This window comes from Mercurialis annua, linkage group LG7, assembly GCF_937616625.2.
Source record: "Mercurialis annua linkage group LG7, ddMerAnnu1.2, whole genome shotgun sequence".
Taxonomy (NCBI): Eukaryota; Viridiplantae; Streptophyta; class Magnoliopsida; order Malpighiales; family Euphorbiaceae; genus Mercurialis; species Mercurialis annua.
In genome coordinates, this window is record NC_065576.1 from 49,558,243 (window position 1) to 49,580,129 (window position 21,887).

General features: G+C 33.2%; 2 protein-coding genes across 4 annotated transcripts; both read left to right on the forward strand.

Annotated features, from left to right (window-relative positions):
- The first annotated feature begins 15,594 nt into the window (after window positions 1–15,594).
- On the forward strand, window positions 15,595–18,467 carry LOC126657400 (probable BOI-related E3 ubiquitin-protein ligase 2). 3 transcript variants are annotated; one of them, XM_050352075.2, is made up of 4 exons: window positions 15,595–15,795; window positions 16,615–16,803; window positions 17,350–17,711; window positions 17,796–18,467. In XM_050352075.2, the coding sequence occupies exons 2-4, from the start codon at window positions 16,698–16,700 to the stop codon at window positions 18,336–18,338; spliced, it is 1,011 nt and encodes a 336-aa protein (XP_050208032.1). In that variant the 5' UTR covers window positions 15,595–15,795; window positions 16,615–16,697; the 3' UTR covers window positions 18,339–18,467. The 3 variants fall into 3 exon arrangements, with proteins under 3 accessions (XP_050208032.1, XP_050208033.1, XP_050208031.1); XM_050352074.2 differs by having other exon boundaries at window positions 15,597–15,795; window positions 16,628–16,803; XM_050352076.2 differs by lacking the exon at window positions 16,615–16,803.
- Window positions 18,468–19,378: 911 nt separating this feature from the next.
- LOC126654441 (uncharacterized) lies at window positions 19,379–21,768 on the forward strand. Its single transcript, XM_050348297.2, has 8 exons — window positions 19,379–19,628; window positions 19,704–19,784; window positions 19,877–20,016; window positions 20,100–20,172; window positions 20,281–20,353; window positions 20,529–20,591; window positions 20,686–20,806; window positions 21,195–21,768. Exons 1-7 carry the CDS (start codon window positions 19,483–19,485, stop codon window positions 20,761–20,763), a joined length of 654 nt encoding a protein of 217 aa, XP_050204254.1. The 5' UTR covers window positions 19,379–19,482; the 3' UTR covers window positions 20,764–20,806; window positions 21,195–21,768.
- The last annotated feature ends 119 nt before the right edge of the window (window positions 21,769–21,887 follow it).

Here is a 21,887-nt window from a genome sequence, read left to right on the forward strand (position 1 = left end):
TCACAATGGGTCGCCATCAGACATGATTAGTTATTCCTTAAGAAGTAGCATAATTAGTCAAGCGGTGTTTAGTTTCAAAATTGTATTTCAATTCCTCCAAGTGATGTTTAATCACAGCATTGTGTTTCAATTTCTACAAGTGATATTTCATCACATTATTGTATTTGAATTTATGCAAGTATTTTAATTTACCCTTGCTCGGACAAGGAATTTCCACAGATATCGTCTCTTTACCATAGTTACTGATTACTTAAAATATTTCCAAAGAGGAGAACTGACGAGTTCATTCCCAAAAAAGGAAAATACACAGTCAAAATATATATATCGCCTAAAATAAAGAGAACATAGAAGCTAACTGTCTCAAAAATAAAGAAGGCAAAAAAGATATATATTAAAAAGAGGGCAAATGCCCCACAAAAATTACAAAGGAAAGTAAAATTCCTAACAAAAGAAAAGATACAAATGTACAAAGTACATAACAAAAAAAAAAAGAAAGGAAAATTCTTCCTATACAAAAACTAAAAAGAGGAATCTAAAGCTTGATGATCTCTGGCTCAACCTTCTCCGGGGCAGCCTCTTTGTTCCCCTCCAAAATATTTGGGACAGATAGCCCCTCCTGCGAATCCCGCCTGGCTGAAGAAGAAGCATCGACATGAATGTTGCCAGAACGGGTGGGAGAAGGGACATCGGCAAGACTAAGAGGATCGGGCCCTGGAAGGATAGACTCCAGATCAGAAGGCCGATCCAATAAGTCCAGAGCAGCAAAAGGCCGCTCCGAAGATATAAGCAAGCCGAAGTCCTTCTCCTCAGGACTACCTCCCAAACCGGGAACAAGGGGCTTCTCGCCAGCCTTGGCAGGTTCTTGGACCCCTTGGGCAGACTGTTCGGCAACCTCAGCAGCACCTCCACCATTTTCAGACTTGATGGAGACAAACAAGTCTTGGGGAGAATCTGGCTCACTCTCACTGTTAACCCCCTCGGGAAAGCCATATAAGAATTCAACGTCCCCATCAGGATGACGCTCCAAGTAGGTACCCACGATGGCTTCAGTGAAGTCAGTCAGATCATTGGCTAGCTGGGCGGTGTTACGGCGACGCCTCTCCTTCTCACGAATCAGCCTGCCCCGCTTCAAATAAAGCCTCTTCTCAGCAACTGAGACTTTATCGTTAAGGGCCGTGACGGTGGTGTCGAACTCCTTCTTGAGATCGTCATAATCAGTACTTTTCAACACCACCTCTGCCGCCAGATTTTTATTTTCCTTCTTAAGGCGGGCGACCTCCTCAGACAGCACACGCTGCTGCTTCACAGCACTCTCCCTCTCTCTGGATAATCTATCCACATCAGCACGAAGAGAGTCCAGCTTCTGAGTGCACCCGCCATGTTCGCTGCGAAGGGAGTCATACTTTCCCTTCAGCAGCTTGTACTCCGTCTTTAACTTCACCTGCATCTCATCGTCGTTAAGACGGTTGGAGCGGTATTGACGGATGGCATAGGCAACCTAAACATAAAATAAAACTGAGTTAGAAAGTAACCATAACAGGAAGAAAAAGGCAAAATGATAAAGTTAGAAAATAATCACCTTTGCCAGGTTGGAAAAACAATCGTCCATCAGTACGTTGTCCGGCCTCTTCAAATAATAGTCAACGTCCGAAGGGCAGCAGGAACCCCGGAAGATGTCGTGGGCAACGGCAGGACAACGCACAGTAGCATCGGCCCCATACTTTTGAAGGAGCAGGTCGACCTGAGTCACCATCACATCCCTCTTAGGCCTTTTCATAGAGGGTCCCTCCCCCTCAGTATCTTCGCCCCCTGAAGAAGGAGCTCGCCTTTTGCTGCCGGTCGAAGCAGCCGGGGCAGTTTGGGGAGCAGAAGGAAGGGATCTGGCATGCTTCTCCTTCGCATGAACCTCCATCTTATCCTTCCCCTTACCGGTGTAAGAGGGAACAGCAGGAGGAGGAGGGCTGGTGACAGGTTCCTTTATCTGGAAGCCTGGCAGCACCACCCTAGGAGTAGGGGCAGATTCATCACCCTTCTGAGAAGAAGGGGGTTTGCTTCCAGTCGTAGAAGGAACATCGCCTCCTTTCTTGGCAGACGCCTTCTTAGCCTCAGAAGTCGGCTTGGGAATAGCCTGGGGAAGGGCCTCCCTCTCTCGAGCCTCCCGGCGAGCTTTCCTGTCCTCCATGACCTTCTGCTGAAGCTCCTTGAAGTTCGGCACTGAAAAATCAAAGTAAACAAGATTCAGAAAACGCTTCACAAAAATTAAAGGAAATAAAAGCTTCATGGTACAAACAAGGTACCAGAAGGACTAAGAGGCATAGAAGAAATATTAAGAGGGGAAGAAAGAAGTGGTTCGCCCATGTCAGGGAACTCGTCTCCATTATCAGGCGATGTCTCCCTCCTATCCTCACTCTTCTTCCTCTTCCCCCTTTTTCCACCCTGCACTCTCTTATTTCTCTTGGAGGCAACACTTTGGTCCCAGCCAAAGTAGGAATCTATCAGATTCACTACGTGCACCTTAGCGCCACCTCGAAGCAGACGCAACGTCTCTTTATCAACCTCGCTCAGGTTCGCCTTTTCCAGCTTTATGGGTCCTTCCACAAAAACATTCGGAATGGAACCCCAACCCCCTTCCTTCTTGGCGATGACAAAGGAACCCTTCCACCGCTTCAAAGAATTGGGAAGGCCAGTGAAGGGAGATCTTCCGGGTTGCAAGTAGAAGAACTCATCGCTTTTCTTCCTCCCCAAAGAATAGATCGCCCTAACAATCTCGTAGCCCACCTGTCTCTTCAGTTGGAGTCCACGAATAAAAACTCCTGTCAAGTGACGGTGGGCGTTAGGATGGAGTTGACCTAGGGGGATCTTAAAATTATCGAACACTTCTTGGGTGAAGAGATCGAGTGGTAGCCTTAAACCCGCCTCCAAATCTTCAACAAAGAGCAACTGTTCGTCATCCTTCAAGACCTGGCTAACAGCCGAACCCTCAGATGGAATCCGAAGGCCAATGAACGGAGGAATTTCGTACCTCGCCCTAATCCATACAAGGACCTCTTGACCCAGATCGATGGTCCACTCAGACAAGGGTTTTTTATTACTAGAAGATGTCCCAGAGGAGACTTTACGTCTTTTAAAAACAAAATCCTCCTCGTCTCCTTCGTCATCACCCAGTTCACCATCTCCGCCCTCATCTCCACCAACGTCCTCAAGGGGAGCCTCGCCCTCTGGCCCTCTATCATCAACACCCTCCTCACTATCAGGGATCACCTTCTGAGACAACCCTTCCTCGTCAGATGACAACTCAACGAGGGTGGCAAGAGGAGCAGGGTAAGTAGGGTCACTGGCAGAACTCTCAGAAGAAGAGGAAGAAGAAGGGGAAGACACTGAAATCCTTAATGTAGACATCCTAAAAATATACTATCTGAAGGCAAACAAGAAGAAGGAAACAAGAAGACAAACAAAAATAGCTAAGCCACTTACTGATTAAAAGAGAAAGTCTGGTGCTATGTAACTCGAAGAAAACCTGGCTGGAGAAATACGTCAACAGAAATACAGAATCAGAGAGAAAAATTAACAAAGAATCAGAGAGAAAAATTAAGAGTAAAAAACTTTTAAATTAAAGAATATGTACCTCTTTTATACACTCGAATGCTTGACAGCAGGAAACTCCTCGAAATAATCAATGGAAAACCAAAAGTCGCGTTCTTTTATAGTCAAAAAACGCTTCAGATTCGTAACCGTTGAAGGAAACGTTTGAAATTCAAATTGTTTCGAAAATTTCGGAAATTCGAATTTTGAAAATTGGCGCTTCAAGTCTTTGACTTAGCAAGATTATAAGGGGGGGACATCTGATACCGACCTAATAATATTCGAACTCCAAGCATCGCCTAACGAATGCTATGCTCGCCCAACGGGTCTCCAAATCTCCCATCGCCCATGTCTGTCTCGGGCGGACTCATCCAGGTCTGCCATCTAGGCGACCTCATCCACTCTGTTCCCTGACACCCACTACCCGGGATAATCGGGAACGTGCCTTCACCATTATCAATAATCGTGGGGCAAACCCACGATTTACCAGATAACCACCGCCTTGAACTCATTATAAAAGGAAGCCACCGAATGCTGAGAAGGGTAAGCAAAATCAGACTTAAATACTCTTACATTCATTTACCTACCAAAAAACCCTCCCTGACTTAAGCATCGGAGTGGCTTTCAGGCTGAGCAAGCCTGAGGTCCTTTGAGCTTATATTTGTTACTTGTGCAGGAAAAACAGTACGGGCGACCCTTTAAAGATCGACCTGTATCAATATCGTATATTTATTTTGAGTAAATAAAATTATTATGGAATGAGTCTACGAAACGTGCCATCCTATTTGGGCTATAATAGGACTATGTGATCACTAGTTATTGCATGCATGTTTATTTTTATGTAAAGTGGAAAATACTGTGTGAATCTAGACGACGGTCTAGAAGTCTGAGACGACGGTCCAGACATTGCGGGAGAGCTTCTAAGACGACGGTCTAGAACCCCGAACAAGTTAACGGTGACGGAACGTTAGAGTTCGGCCGATTGATTTAAGAACTAACGGCGTCATGGAACACTTAATGTTATCGGTCGTTGAGTTCATAAGAAAAGTTGGGAACAGTCTAAACAAAAGTTTAGGACTGTAAAGGATAGTGGAAAATAAACTAGAGTCGAGTGAATCTACGGGATCAGCCGACTAGTTTATTAATCTAAGTCTGAAAGGAGACTTAGAGGAATATGGATTAGAAATAACATATCATTTCAAAAGCTTTACGTTTCTGTGATTGAACCGGTAGTAAATATTTAAATATATCTATTTTATAACGAGTTAAACTATTTAATGTGTGTTTGTAAGATGTCAACTCACCAGTAAATCTGACCCCGTTGTTGTACCAATTTTTCAGGTACGTAGACTGTCATTTTGGTGAGGCTTCATATTCTTGTTTCATGAAGTCTCTATTTTGGGCGATGTGATATTTTGTAAATATTTTTCCTATCTTAGCGCTGCAGTAGTAATGTCTAGCTAGACGGAACTCTTTAGCATGCTTTAATTTGCGATGAACTGCCACGATAATACTCTGTTTAATTATCATCGCTTTGTTATTATTATATTTATATATGCATGCTTGTTATGGTTATATTGCGATGCCTCTCGGGTATTTGAGATACCGAGATAAAGGTGGAAAACAGTAAAAGAAACTGTTGGCATCGAGACGAAATGTATATGTGGGCCCGACGTGGCATAAATGAGATTTGCATGTCTTACCCTAAAAACGTTTGAAAAAGGGTTATAAAAGTTGACATGTTGTGAAAATGGAAAAGAGGTCTCGTGGAATGGTTGACCTAATGTTTACGTTTCGGAATTTAAAATGTATGATTTTATTCCGCGAAAAATTTATAGTGAATTTCGAAACAAATTTATAAGAGAAAACTTTTTAAAGAAAAGTTAAATCGTTTTTAATGGAAAAATGGATTTTATTTTAAGGCTTGCTACGGGTTTTGGAGCAACCACTCCCATTCCCTAGCGCCGGTCTCGATCCGGGAATCGGGTCGTGACACTTCAGCATACTTATGTGATTTTTCCTTCTTCTGGCCATGGTTTTAGCGTGAAAATAAGAAGTGTTCCGGTCACCAAACATAATCCAGTCACACCTCGACTTCTGTAACCAGATAGCCTCCTCGCGCAAAAGAAGCTCATCAAGATTTTTTTGAAGTTGAATTTCCAAAGTAGTCAAAAAAACCGAGTTACGGTTTTCCAGAGCCTTTTGAATACCATTGAGCCTCGCAAGAATGGTCTTCTTTTATCTGAAGCTATTACCAAAAGTACTCGTATTCCAGTCACTGATATTCATGATGAAATTTTTAATATTGTCCTGAAGAGGAGAAGTATTGTTCCAACAATTCTGAACGACTTGAGGGAAGTCCTTGTGAGCAATCCAAGGAGCAGAAATCTGAAATGCTTCTACCCAGTATCAATATGGTTGGAGGAATTGAGCTTGATAAGAATGGGTCTATGGTCGGAATGAATACGGGGGAGGTGATGAATGATAGCATTCGGGTAATCCTTCGACCAATTCTGATTGCAGAGACCCCTGTCTAGGCGTTGAAAAAGGGAACCTCTTCTCCAAGTAAAAGTGGGGCCCACAAACTCTAATTGGGTAAGAGCAGAAGTGTCAAGGAAACGGTTAAAGAAAGGGCAGCCAAAATTTCTTCGAGTAAAGAAAGGCCCAATACTTTAAACGTATATTATACATTCACTTTTTTCAGGTTATTTTTATTCGATAATTTCTCTAATAATAAAGTTTTGTTTGAGCAAACTTATTTTGAAAATCCTCACATGTATCATAATCTGGGGTTGGCGCTGGGTGGAGGCGGCCGGAAATCAGTAGGTGGCGGTGAGGGGTTGAGTAGTTAGATTAGATAGGATTGAGTTAGATTTGATTGGTTGGGGTTGATTTTATTTAATTGAACGCATTTCGAGGGCGAGCAAGCGCTTTCTCCTAAGAAGCCATGGCCTTCGGGTTTTAATAGTGGTGACATTTTACCAATAAAATAAAGACGCTAGAGGTATTTTGGTTCATAAGAAATTTACTGGCTCAATTAGCAAAATTTAGAGGTTAAGTGACGTTTTTTTAGGAGGTTTACAAATAGAAGCCAAATTCAAATAGCATGGTTGATTAATAGCAAATTCTAGGCATTATTCCAACATAAATAATGCCCCGGTTAATTTTCATCAGCAAGTATATGATTTGTGATCATCAAGTTCTAGCAATCCTCCACTAGCTTTCAACTATCGGTCGGTCGACCACTTAAGAGGGTTATTTTGATCTCTAAACTTTTGTATAAGCAACCGTATAGATTCTGAATGCAAATATATTAGAATTGATATAAGACATTAGATATAAAATTTCCATGATTACTTTGTATGTGCTCTTAAAAATACAAAAATATATTTTGGGTTAAATACTTGATAAGTTATTGATCTATTAATTTATTTAAAAAAAAAGGTTATCGGACTTTGATTTATTTTAAAAAGGTTACTGACTGTTTAATTTTTTTCAAAAAGGATATCAAATTTTATTCCAAAAAAATTACTAAACATTCAATTTATTTTCAAAAGGATACCGAACTTTTATTTATTTCTAAAAAGTTACTAAATATTAATTTTTTTGATCAATGAAAGATTTTTTTTTTAATTAAATTGAGAATTTATACACGTGTAGTTTATGTGGCAAATAATTATTCTAAAATTGTCTTGTGTGATATAGATAATTAAAAAATATTAACTTTTGGTATTTTTTAAAAATTAAAAAAAATGTTTGATATTCTTTTTGTAATAAATGAACAATTTGATAACTTTTTCGAAATAAATCAAAGTTCGATGTCCTTTTTGAAACAAAATTAAAGTTCAGTAATCTTTCTGAAAAGTTAAATAATTTTTTTGAAATAAATTGAAAATTCGATAACATAGCATTTAACCCCACATATGTGTGATTGGTTAGTTTTGGATGATTATGAATTATTTTTATGTTGTTGTTATGTTCCGATTTAGATTGCAGGATGTCCTTTGAAAGCTTCAAGTTTGCTTACTTAAATGTCTTTAACTACTTTTTTTTTTTTGACAATCGAATAATTTTTTATTAATAATAAAGAGCAGTTACAAGTATAAAAATTCAAAAAGGGTATAACCGTTTTAATGGCCTGACATGGAACAAGATATAAACCTTGATTCGCAGATCACCTTACAAAACAAAATCAAAATTACATAACCGCTCTAACACAATAAGATCCAATCATTTTCTGTCTAACAGAAGACTCACAAACTCTTTATAAAGAACAACAAATCTTTCATATAGAAAGAACAGCAAAACTTTCAAAAAAGAAAGACAATCGCTGTAAAATAGTTATAAAAAAAAAAACTAATATAACCTATAACGATTTCATCTTCAATCTTGAAAGAGCTTGATCCATCTCTAATTTTTTATTTGTATATCTATCGAAATTGATGCGCCTCGTCGATAGATTTACCAACCAAAATAAAAAAGATGAAAAGGAGTCGGTCATTTATTTTATTCTAAAGTAATAAAAAAGAAATAGCTACCGCCAACGGCAAAAATAAACCATTAACGGCAGCCGAAGCGAAAAACAAAGGAGAAACGCTTGACGGCTAGGATTTTTTTTTATTTTGATGTCTAGGGTTTATATTTTCTTTTATCTTTGATGTTTTCTTTTATCTTTGATGTCTAGGGTTTTCTTTGATGTCTATTTCTTTAACTACTTAAATCTATGACATTGATCATGTATCATATTTTCAAAAAGGGAAACAGAGTTGCATATATTTTGACTCGATCCGATTTAGATAATGGTGATTTTAGTGAGAACTTTTATTCTCCATTCACAGGTTCTTTAATTTTTGATAATTTGGTCATAAAAATAATAGATTTATTGGCTCGTCGAGCTGTTTCACTTCTTCGAATCATCTCGTCGAGCTCCTCCTCCTCCTTGAGACATCTTCTTACATCCTTGACGCTCGAGGTAGTTGCATTTGTTCAATGAGCTGCTATTCTGGTCACTTGATCAACATTGTTTCGTTTTTAGCTTTAAACTTTTGATTTTTGTTTTGCCGAGATTTGAGTGTCCTTTTTTTTTACGATTAAGTTTAGTGTGTTTTATTTGCATGTTTGTCGATTTACTTATTTTGTAATCCTCAAATTTTGTATTCCTCTTTTATTTTATTTTCTTTTATTTTATTTTTAATAGCGAGCAAAATAATGTATTTGTTAATAGGGTGTCAATTTAGTTGAAATGCTTGGATGTGATTTTTGATTTTTTGTCTATTATTTTATTTTAAAATATATTAAAGTAGGCCAAAATAATTTTTTATGAACCTATCTTAGTAAATTTAAGTATCCAAATAACTTTGTTTAGACTGAAATGGCTTTTTATTCACTTTATAAATGAGAATAATATATAGATTTACTTATTATATTTTATTAAAATGGTGTTAATCTGATACTTGTAGTTTTCGTTTTAATTCGTGCGTTCTCCCTACTCATAAGATATTGCATACAATAATAAATTGAGAAAATAATGAAAAAGATAAAGAAAATCTTTGAATTGAATCCAATATTGTGGAAAAAGAGTTCACGAGAAACGAATCGTTTTAAATAATAATAGTGCTTTGAATTGAATAAGTTAAATAATAATAGTGCTTTGAATTGAATAAGTTTTCAATTCAATTCAATATCAATAGACGTGTTTAATGCCACATATCATGACTATTATTGCCTTTCTTCTGACCTACCCAAAAAATGATTAGCTTGATGTTAAATTAGTTAATCTCACCTCAAATAATTTTGAATATTTCTTTATCATAGTTAAATTTTAGACAAATTGTTTTAAAAAATATCAATTTTTAACTCTTTTTCATTTATATCATTACCTTATAAAATCGCCAATTTTGTTTAAATTTCCACCTTTCACTTTAATTGTACTCACGGATACTGAACTGATCCTTTTTTTATTCGGAAAAAGTTCAAATAAGTCATTCATTTCAATTTTTTAAAGTAAAAATTCAAATAACTCATTCATACAAATTTTTTTAAATTTTAATTTTTCGAGTAAAAAAGAGTCTATTTTACAAAATTTTGGATACGATCGATTTCACAATATTATGGTATAATTAAAGGAGGGTTAGGAGATGTAGGGGTGAGCAACAGTCGGTTCGGTCATCGAACCGTCCAAAAATTCAAAACCGTTCGGTTTTTTAAAAATTTCGGTCACCGAACCGTATTAACCAAATTATATCAAAACCGTATTAACCAAACCGAAATATTACGATTCGGTTCGGTCGAAAACTGTAATATTTTTTGTATGGTTTTTAGAAAGAAAAAAAAAACAATTTTTTTTTTAAAAAAAAATGGAAAAATTTAACCTAAAGAGTACATGTGCTTTAAATTAAATCTATATTTATCGTTTTTTATTATAAAACTATAAAATTAAACAAGTTTAATATATAAATGTGAGTATTTGGAAGTTTAAAACAACGTAATTTTTAGATACGGTCGGTTCGGTTATTACGGTTATTTTTTTATAAAAACCATAAACCGAACCGAATAGTCAAAATTTTAAAAATTCGGACCGTAATCGAACCATATTTTCAAATTATATTTCGGTTTGATTAATTCAATTCGGTTCGGTTATTCGGTTTTGACCGTTTAATGCTCACCCCTAAGGAGATGAGTGTTTTTAAAATATTTTGTCCAAATTTTATTGTTAATATCTAATTGGATGGGTATTTTAGTTTATATTTTTTAGGCTTAATCACCAAAAAACACCCCATCTTTTAACCCCTTTTCAGTTGCACCATGATGTTGCAATTGTGTCAGCTGCACCCTAATTCGCACCTTTGGGTTTCAATTTCATCCTCAAAATCAAATTGGACTCTTTTTCACTCGGGAAAACTTTATAAAAACCCTTATAAAGTATTCGTTTGAACTCTTTTCCACACAAAAAGTTAAAAATGGATGACTTATTTTAATTTTTTTCAAATTGAGAAGAGATCAATTTAGTACTTGAGGTTGGAATTGAAAACTAAAGGTACGCATTAGGGTGTAGCTAACAAAATTGCAACGTTAGGATGCATTTAAAAAGGGACTAAAAGGTGGGGAGTTTTTTGGTGATTAAGCCTAATTTTTATCCACGACCATAATTTTATATCATAAATCCACTATTTGTATTGAGAATTTTTAAATCTACATGATGTAAATATAAGGATTTAAAGATTATATCGTCAAATTACATTTAAAATCATAGATTATTAATTTATTTATTTCTCAAATGAATTTAATTTTTTTATTCCATCCAAAAGATGAATTTCAAATGATTTGTGTTAAAAAATAATGATTTTTTTAACTTTTATATATTTTTAAATCTGATTTTTTTATCAAGTGATTAATTTTATTTATTTAAAATCCTTTAATTTGAAAATATATAATAATCAAGTAAAATGTTAGTTAGAAACATTGTTGGGAAATTCGTACCTAATTCCGGTCCATGAATTTTCCATGCACCTATCCAATGAGGTGTTAAAAAATTTAATATAATTTTCTCTCTCTTTTCATTATTTTCTTTTTTTTTCATTTCTCTAACACCATAGGTTTATGAATTTTTCATGAACCGGTTTAGGTAATATCTTCCCAAACATTGCTATAGACAAATGTTAAAATCAAAAATCTCAACCATTAGCCGGCGAAAATGGAGGCATGCATGTTTACATGTTAATGATGGCTTTAAGTCACGAGGTCAATTAAATTTGGCCAAATGTGTAAACTTATTCATATCTTACATTAATATACTCATTGCCAATTAGTTTATAAAATATAAATAAAAATTATCAAAACAAAGATCACCAACTTCAAAAATTCAATTGATGAAAATACATTATTATAAACTAATAAAAGTTAGTAAATACTTATTCTAGATTGACATCGTCTTTTATCTTTTAAATTTAAAAAGAAATGGTATTTAAAGTTAGTATTTGTATTATTGATATCTATCCAATCCATGTATCAAAGAGATTACAGGTACCAATTTTCATAGTCTACATTAGAATTTCACCCATAGAATTTCAAGATACTGAATTACGTATATGATATTAAATTAATGTGTACAATATTCTCAAAAAAAAATATATTACCTTTCATTGTCTAATAATATAAAAATTATTGTATGAGATAAAAAAAAATAAACCTTTTGAAAATGAATTACGTTCAGAGTGTTAAGTTAATACTTCCTCCGTCCCACTTAAGAAGGGATAGCCCTTATGCACATAAATTAAGAAAATACTCCCTCAGTCCCACTCTAATTGACAAAATATGGAGTTTTTGGTGTCCCATTCTAATTGACAAAACTAACATAACTATAATTTTATTCTTTAATTTTCCATCTTTACCCTCATTTAAAACCATGTCTTTTATGGAAAATGGTGAGTATTTAATGAAAATTTGACTAATATATACTAATAGCATTAATTAGCTCCATTATCAATAGAAGGGTATATAAATAATTTTCTATGTCATTTATTAACTTGTCTTGGTTATTGAAATATAGTTATTTTGTCAATTAGAGTGGGACGGAGGGAGTAATAATTAATTTTGGCTTTTTCTATTTTATCCCTATTAATTATTGTTTTGTAATTTGTGTGTATAGTATTTAACTTTAACTATAAAAAGAGAAAATGAGGGTATAAGAGAGAACTTTTTATAAAATGGCACAAAAATTATGAATTGGCTTTTTTAAATAGGACAAAAAAATTGAAATATATTCCTTTTTAAACGGGACGTAGGAAGTATAATTTTTTAGTACCATTAAATTTTATTAAAAACAAAAGTATAAGATAAAATGGACAACCATTTATTTATTGTCGATCATTGATTATCTTTTCTTATTTATTTAGTTTTTTTGATTTCTTTTTGTTATTGATTGTTGTATTATATAGCTGTAATTTATAGTCATCACTCACTACTTATTGATATGTACTTTAGTTATGATGACCATCCAATATAAAAATAAAATTAGGAATCCTAATAACAATAATAGTAAACCAATACATTATATCTCATGTTCGACAATAAACTGTTAAATTATGGATTCAATTTCTCTCACAAATTTTCCGATTCTAGTTATTAAAAAATAACAATAACAATAATAGTAATGGAATTTGTTAATCTTATTTTCTTAACCCAATATCTAAAAACCGGGAATCATGGTCAAGGACCACACTACGAACGAACATCAATTAATGGCTTGACATCTTCTCATTAAGAGTCTCCGATAAAACTCTGTCGTTTTGCTTACCCGCCAAATTTACCCGCCAACAAACAAGAAAGTGGGACCCACAATCCCATCTCCTTTTCCCGCTTCTTATTAAATTTCCCTTTTTTTATGATGGGCCTCGTACCGACCACCACCCCAACATCTTCTCATCATTCTCACCTTATATTCATTAATATCCATCCTTTCTTATTGTTATTTTCTCAAAAAAAATTTAAATTTTTCAGAACATATATATAGAAAGCATTGTCAAATAAGTAAATAATTAGAAAAAAATTAAATTAAGAAAGTCCAACTCTTGATGATATAAGTTTTAGTTTTTATGTATAGTAATGTAAAATCGTATTATTATTTAATTAACGTATGTGCCAATTATAAAATGATGTTTATGGAAGTGATTATTTGTTAAAAATAATACTTAAAATTACATTACAGTTAATATTATTTTTTATAAATGACAAAATAAAAAAATGAAATAAGCTATTAACTAAAGGAAATATTATATTTCGAGGGTTCTCGTATATAAATACTTTAAAAATATCTTAGCTATTTTTAATGTAATTTTTTTAATGAATTAAAATAATTATTCTTATTTTTTAAAAAAAGTATCTATGATTGTATTTTATTTTAAAAATTCCTAAAATATTTTGTCCATTTTATCAAGTTTTTTTTAAAAATAATTGAACTTGATTTTTATCCACCTATATATTAGTGTCAATCACAATCATGATGTTCTAATGATATTTAATAATGTTTATATATTAAAAGAAAACATAAAAATGAATATTAATTATTTATGCGGATGAAATAAAGTTGGGCTTAGTAGGAGGTAACGTGCATGTAGTACAAAACGATGCGTAGAGATTTGTTAAAGTCTTGTATAAGTGGACAAACTAACCCTAAATTTTAGTTGGTTGTGTTTAGATGAAATTTTATACTATTAAATTTTCAACTATCCATATAAGAAGGCAATGATCAATGGATTTAATTATTAGCAAATTAGAGGTAGTTTCGTGTATTATATACATGTCATTAGTATAATCACCAAATACTTTGTCTTTTATTTGACATAGAAAGTTTGAGTTAGAATTCTAAATTGATTATACAATCATTTTTTCACAATGGATAATATTCAATGCGTGTAATTAACATTAGGGAGCATATTACTGCCAAATGCAGAATTTCATAATTGATTTATTGTTTAATGAATATATTCAGCATCTTAAAGGATGGAGCATCGATGAAATTTTATTCATTATAAAATGTTAGCGAGCGGAGTAATTAGAATTTTTTTTTAGAAATGTAGAATATTACTTGGTCGAACATTATATCGTTCGATTAAGCAAGTTTTTTCAAAAAATTTAAGATAATGGCACATCATTACGCGAGTCTTTCGGCCCTGTAAATTACAAATGTAAATTATTCAAAGGCTAAAAATAGTATTAGTTTATTTATATAATTAATTAATTTATTAAATATTAATTATTCTACTTATGTAAAATAGATAAAAATTAAATCAATCATTCAAAGGCTAAACTATTTTTTAAATTCAAATTCTTACATCTTTTATCAATTATAATCAAGTCTTTTAGTTTTTATAATTATTTGCAATTTGAAAGATTTTTTTTTAATTATATCCGAAATCTTGAATTTCATTTTTTTTAAATTCAAAAATGTATGTCTTTTATCAATTGGGATCAAACTTTTCATAGTAACTCTTTTTAAAAGTTGGACAATTTTTTTTAAATTAATTTATTTGTAGTTGATAAAATATACAGAGATTTGAATTTTTAAAAATGAAATCTAAAATTTCAGAGATAATTGAAAAAAAAACTTTTAAATTTGACATAATTATAAAAATAAAAAAATTTGGCCGTAATTGATAAAAAAATGTAAAATTTTGATTTTAAAAAGTACCTGTGCCTTATTCAAAATGGAACAAAAGTACAATGTCTTAGACTATTAGAAATAAATAGAAAAGATTTAAAATTTAATAGAATAAACGATGAAATATTAGAAAAAAATTGAAGAAAAAAATAACCTCCCTTAATGCTAAACTTCCAACTATGTGATGCCACCACGAAGGCATCTAGCATAACAATAGATACCAAATCCATAAGCATAGTATAATTGATTCCGTTTATCACTATATAATTTCAGTAATCAATATATAAAAAAAATTCACTATTTGAATGTGACAACTAAATTATAAATGGTGACCTAAAGGAAAAATAAAAACTCTTCAAAATTATTAATGTAATCTAATTCTCTCATCCTTCTCATGATATACACAACAACTTTATTTTCCTCCATCTCCCACCCAAGTATTCTTAAAAGGAAAAATAAAATTAAAACGTATAATTTAATATAAATAAAAATGCTTATAACAAAAAATAAAATACATATTGAAAAAAGCAAATGTTAGTTTGCGAGTTCAATTTCTTCCAAAAACATTCCTCTCTTTAGTTATAAAATTACAATTAATGAAAACAATTTTTTGAAATGCACAATAAGTAGTAATTTTGAATACTAGTTTGGTGGTGGTGGTGGGAATAATAAGGTGATGGAAGGTGAGTGGGAAATACTAAAAGAATTGAATGGAGAGTATTATTGAAAAATGAGTAATTGATTTTGGTTGGTTGTTTTGTTTGTGGTGGTTCCTTTTTCTGTTCATCTCAATATTCCAGAAATTTCAAAAATGCAAAACCCAATATTTTAAGCTTTTCCCCGTTTTTTTACCATTCGAAAAAAAAAAACAGAGTTAGCGTAACTACCCACTTACCATATATTATTTTTTGGCAGCAGACTGTTTTGTTTCTTTGGTTTGGGTTGTCAGTCATTTATTTTCTTCATTATTTCCCATCTTCCGTTACTCTCCATTCTTCCAAAACCCATCACTTTTAGATCCTTCATCATCGCTCTCATCCTTACGTTTTCTTGAGGTAATTTTTGGGTTTCTTGTTTTGTTTATCGGATGTTGCTATTTTCTTTTGGATCTGCCGGAGCTTTTGTGCTCTTCAAAAAAGTGAGATTAAGGTTTGATTCATTTTTTTTTAATTTTTTGTTTGATTGCAAATATTTTAACTCTGGGTGGTAATCATAAACATAAAACAACTTCTGGGTTGATTAAAGTTTATAGATTGATGTGTAGGGATCTAAATATTTTTAATTTTGCTTGCATTTCCTTATCTAGTCGTAATCATCATCATCCAAATAACATAAAAATCTTACCTTTTGTGGCATTTGATTTTGAGCAATCGGATTACAAGAAGCCTTTAAGCATCACATGTTGACTCTTTTTAATTAGATACATCATTTTGCATATCTACACAACCCTTTTTTTCTATTATTATGATCTTAATTTTTCAATATTTGTTCCTTATCAAGTGAAAACCCGACGTTCCTTTTTCGGAGTTTGTATTAGTTTCCTAAATCATGCAAAGGTTCAGTTATATTGGATTGTTGTTGTAATGCTATTTAGGAGTTTCCTATGAATTTGTGTTTGTTTCCTATGTTGTACATGAACTTTTGTTTTAATCCTTGTTCGTATTTAAATTGGGGGCAATTGTTTTGCGCTTTGCAATTGATGATACTGATGAGGCTTCTTCCTTGTGTTCCGATGAATTCGTTGAAAGTTTTGATTATGTTATTAAAGATTTGAACTTTGGAAGTTTAGGCTGTTAAAGATAAACTTGATTTTAAGTAGGCTTTAGTTATCATTACAAATTTGCTATTACTTTGTTGTGAATGATGATATTTAGTGTGTATTTGCAGATATATTTATACTGGTGTTGTACCATTCTTGCATTCTTGGGAAATTATTTATTTCGTCGTGAACTAGGAAATGTTGGGAGGCAACAACAGTAATCCTCTGCTGCCTGTTTTTGTGGACGATAATCGCATACCATATCAACCTAACCCTTCAAATCAGCTTCAATTATTTAATAATTGTGAGTTCATTTGTCTCATTTCATCGACGCATTAATGCTTTATTTACTGTTTATTCCAGGTACATGAGGTTTTTGTCTTTTTTTTTCTGTTTCAGAAGTGTTCGAGATATCATGTGCATTTGTATACATCATAAATTTTATTTGATTTGGGTTATGTCATGATAAACATTTGGTATTCTGTACCTTGCTTCAGTATGTGCGCTCAGTTTTATGTCATGAATGATTGATAGTGTGAATTATACATTGTTTGTTAAACTAGAAATCTGAATTCTTTGTTTGCAATTGAATACACTATCTGAATTGTTTTGTTCATTGCTTTGGTACTTACTGTTCATGAAAACTTGCAAAGATATCTTTACTTTCATGAGGATCAAATAGCAAGAAAACAGGAGTTTTAGCCAAAAATTATTTTATTTGGTTTTGATTTTTTGTTGAAATGTATTTATGCCCCCATTTTATATGCCCCTCTCTTGTTGCCATTAGTTTCCTTTCTTCTTCATACTAATTTATTGGATAGTTCTGATACCTATTATAATTTTGTATCAGTTCCAGCTGGATGTAGTGTTGATCATGTGAATTATTTTGGGAACGAGCATATGACTCCTATGCTTCGGCCCAATAAAAGAGGAAGGGAAGCAGAAGATTTCAGCAGACAGCAAAAGTTGCAGATTTCCTTAAATTATAACATATGTCAAGATGAAGTTGACCGCTCAGGGAGTGTTCCGAACCCAAATGCTGTGTCTACTGGGTTACGGTTATCTTATGATGATGATGAGCGCAACTCATCTGTAACTTCTGCAAGTGGAAGCATGACAGCGCCGCCATCAATTCTCATGTCCCTCGGTGAAAATATTAAGACTGAGCTTGATCGGCAGAAGGAAGAATTTGATCAATATATAAAGATTCAGGTAAAACCGCTGCCGCTCTCCCATAGGTCGATTTGTAAACTGCGTGTGTATAACCATTCTAATTATCCACTTGTCTTTTAACAGGAGGAGCATTTGGCTAAGGGGGTGAGGGACATGAAGCAGAGACATATGGCTTCCTTCCTTGCATCCATCGAGAAAGGCGTAAGCAAGAAAATGCGGGAGAAAGAACTTGAGTTGGAGAACGTTAACCGTAAAAACAAGGAATTGATGGAGAGAATAAAGCAGGTGGCAATGGAAGCGCAGAACTGGCATTACAGAGCAAAGTACAATGAGTCGGTCGTGAACGTTTTGAAAAACAATCTTCAACAAGCTATTTCCCAGGGAGCCGAGCAAGGGAAAGAAGGGTTCGGAGACAGTGAGGTCGATGATACTGCCTCGTACATAGACCCGAACAACTACTTGAACATGCCGGTTGGTTCCGGAAGACCCGTGGGACGGAATCATCAAGGACATATGATGTGTAGAGCTTGCAAAGTAAAAGAGGTGTGCATGCTGTTAATGCCATGTAGGCATCTATGTTTATGTAGAGAATGTGATATGTTAATTGGTGTTTGTCCAGTATGTCAATTGATCAAAACTTCAAGTGTTCAAGTGTATTTGTCCTAAAATATGAAAATCTGAGGGCTGTGAGGTAAATATGCAAGTTTGTGGGGGGTATGGTTGAAATATGAGTTGTATGAGAAGTAACTCTATTTCATTAAAAGAAAAAAAAAAGAAACAAAAATTGAGTGATTATCTTTTGGTGATACCATCTATGTGTTTGTGCATGTGCAATGTGCATATTGGAGGGTGTGTGTGGATGGTGGGAGTTGATTATTATTAGGTACCACATTATCAATTAAGGAATCTTCATCATCTACTTATCTTTGTCAAGATAAGACAACTTTGCTTTTAAAATCACCATTTTCTCCAACTTATTAAAGTTTCACAGTTTTCTAAACGGAAAAAAAAATAAAGGGATGACTCGAGAAATGTATGTTTATACTTTTTTTTTATAATTATGAGAAGAGAACAGTTTTCACGACCTAGCAGCTTGTTGTTTTACGTTTATATCATTTGAATTATAACTCATCACTTGTTTAGCCTTTTAGATGTTAGGGTAAACACTAAAATTATGAAAATATATTCTATCCATTTTATTTATTGTTTAAATATTTAATTGTTATTTATACTCCTATTAATCATAGTTAAATACATTAAAGACAATGCTAAATATAAATAACAAAATAATAATAAAGTAAATATTATACTTTTACAAATGTTAATTTATTTTATCGAATTAAACAAATATTTTTAAATTTATAATTGTTCTTTTAAATAAGAAATGAATATATATAATACTAGGTACTTTTTTTAATACTCCTTCCGTCTTAGATTGATAGACATTTTAGGTCAAATACAGATATTAATTTTTTTTATGTTATTTGGTTAAAGTGAGTTCATATATAAAAAAAAATATCATATGTAACCCTCATTTAATATAGTGACAAGCTGTAATTTTTATTATTTTTTCAAAATATTTTCTATAATTAATGAGGATATATTTAAAAATTATTTAATAAAATAAATATTTAATATCTATAATTTAGATAATTTTTTTTGAAATAATACCGATGGAGGGAGCATATGTTTACAAATGTTAACTCATTTGTAAACGACAGATGTGGCAAAGAAACGACATTGCTGGCTGATCAGAAAACCAAATCAATTTTACTCTAACCAAAATTAGGGTTTGTTTTAGAAAGAGAAAATGCGTAGATACAAAGACGAAGCAGCAGCGGTTCGAGTGTACACAGTGTGCGACGAGTCCAGATATTTGATAGTAAGAAACGTTCCAGCTGTAGGCTGCGGCGACGATCTGTTGAAACTTTTCGCCTCCTATGGTGACATTCAAGAGTAATTCATTTAACTTCAAATTATTTTGTTTGTTTTTTAATTTTCTTTATATTTGATTTTATTCCAATTTTGTAGCTTTAAACCAATGGATGCTGAAGATTGTGAACAATTTACTGATGTATACTGGATTCAATTTTGTCTGGTCAGCAATGCCAGGTAATCAAATTTATTTATTTATTGGAATATGGTCTGGTATTAAATTTAATATGTAGTTGTTCTTAGTTTGGTTTGATTCAATTGGAATATAGGTATGCAAAAAGAAAATTGGATGAGTATGCTTTTATGGGGAATAAATTACAGGTCTCCTATGCGCCTCAATTTGAGAGTGTTTCTGATACTAAGGACAAGTTAGAAGGCAGAATTAAGGAGGTGTTTTCGAGATTAAACCGTAAGCGCCTTTTCTTTATTTTTTCGATAACTGTTCTTTTGATGAATGGCGTTTTGATATTGTATCTTCGTCTAAATTGTTAGCTGGAAGATCTAAAGGGCGGCCTACAGTTCACAACTCAGGTGATTCAAGTGAAGCTTCATTGCTTTCAGCTGTGTGAGTCACTAATACCATTTCCTTAGTATAGAAAGATTGGTTTTAAACGGGTTTGATTTTGATTTTATTGAATTTTGATGTGAGCTCTTGTATTTCACTTTTCTTTAGGGAGCGTGCAGGATCACAACATAATCAGTCGACTTTAATTGAACCTCCTATCACACGGGTTTCATCTAATCAGGTTCACCGTTACTTTCAGTGGGATGTTTAGATATACTACTTGTTTCTGGTTTGAGAATGCTTGCTTAAATTATCAATGTAGTGGAATGCTGTTAAGCTGGTCTATCGTGTTATAAATTCTGAGAATGCGTGTAGCTAGTTCGTTTCAAAATTCTTGATATTGTGGTCATTTGCAGGAATATTTTCCTTCCCAGTCTATGAATCAGACTGTTAATTTGGTCAGGGAAAAGCTCAATAAGGTGGTGATTATTATGCATCTATTCTTGCAATTGCCTTTTGTTATTCAATCTTATTGAAGGAAGAAAAAAACTTATTTGTTGGCTTCTATTTTAGATTCAATCAAGCACCGAAAATCTACAAGCTGGCCCTGTACCGAAGAAAACACGAGTTGACAATAGAAGAAGAATATAGTGCAAACTCCTGCGATGGACATAATTCATCTCGCTACGCACTTGTAAGTTTATTTTAATTTATTTTATTTTTTCTAGACAAGTCTCAGCTGCTAATGCTATTTCCGTTAAACTAGTGTTATCTCACCTCAATAATTTTGAATAATCAGATCCGCTGAATTTTTGGATCATGCATACGTATGTAATTTATTCATTGGTTACATATATTGACCGAGTTTAGGATATTCAGTATCGTATTCCATACCTTTTAGAGAGTGTAAGATATGGTGCTGATCGTTACTTTGAATATGCTATGCCAGTATGCTAATCAATCAATTTAATGCTCATTCAGCTCATTGACTGCTTAGTCTAGGAATTCTGACTGTAGAAAGTGAAGTGATCAATTATACTTCATAAACATGAAATATGAATACTCATTCATTTCATTTTCAGAAAGGAAACTGCAGGAGGCACATACTTCTCAATAGCTTTCAAACAAATACTTCCCAAATCTTGATGACCTTATTATCAAGTCTTTCATCTTCATACCATTGTCACATGAGAGTTCATCAAATGGCTGGCATTCTGCTCCCGTGTAATGCTTTCCTCTTATTGGTAACTACGTTACCTGAAGTCCTCAATTTTCCCTCCCGCACTTGTTGACACAACACGGGTACTTACTAATGATCCGATAGATCCTTCAAGTGGCAGTCGAACAGTTTAGAAGAAGAAGAAGAAGAAACTTCAAGTGGCAGTGGGACATTTTAGAAGAAGAAGAAGAAGAAGAAGAAGAAGAAGAAGAAAAAGGTAGGGACATTAAGTAAAAGAATTGCCTGGCTTGAGAGAATGGACACTTCAGAAGAAAAAAAAGAGCAAAAAAGGACATAAAGAAAGAATTAATTGTTTGGCTCGAGAGCAGTTTTGTAATCTGTTCTCAATTTGATTATTTGCATGTCATGTATTAAAAGAGTGCTAATTGTCATGAACACATGATATGAAGAGTTGTAATTCAATCTCAATTTGACTATTTGCATAGTTATATATTATTCCCTTTGCAAGAGTCCAAGAGTTTACTTCACTTAACTACTAAAATTAAGATTTATTTTTCATTTATAATTGAATGTAAATTTAGAATAGTAACATGTC

Bases quoted from the DNA above. Each gene is read 5' to 3' on its own strand.
- LOC126657400 (XM_050352075.2), top strand. From the start codon at position 16,698: ATGTTGGGAGGCAACAACAGTAATCCTCTGCTGCCTGTTTTTGTGGAC. The intron at 16,804-17,349 runs GTGAGTTCATTT...ATTTTGTATCAG, and splicing joins GCTTCAATTATTTAATAATT to TTCCAGCTGGATGTAGTGTT. The intron at 17,712-17,795 runs GTAAAACCGCTG...GTCTTTTAACAG, and splicing joins ATCAATATATAAAGATTCAG to GAGGAGCATTTGGCTAAGGG.
- LOC126654441 (XM_050348297.2), top strand. From the start codon at position 19,483: ATGCGTAGATACAAAGACGAAGCAGCAGCGGTTCGAGTGTACACAGTG. The intron at 19,629-19,703 runs GTAATTCATTTA...CCAATTTTGTAG, and splicing joins TCCTATGGTGACATTCAAGA to CTTTAAACCAATGGATGCTG. The intron at 19,785-19,876 runs GTAATCAAATTT...ATTGGAATATAG, and splicing joins TGTCTGGTCAGCAATGCCAG to GTATGCAAAAAGAAAATTGG.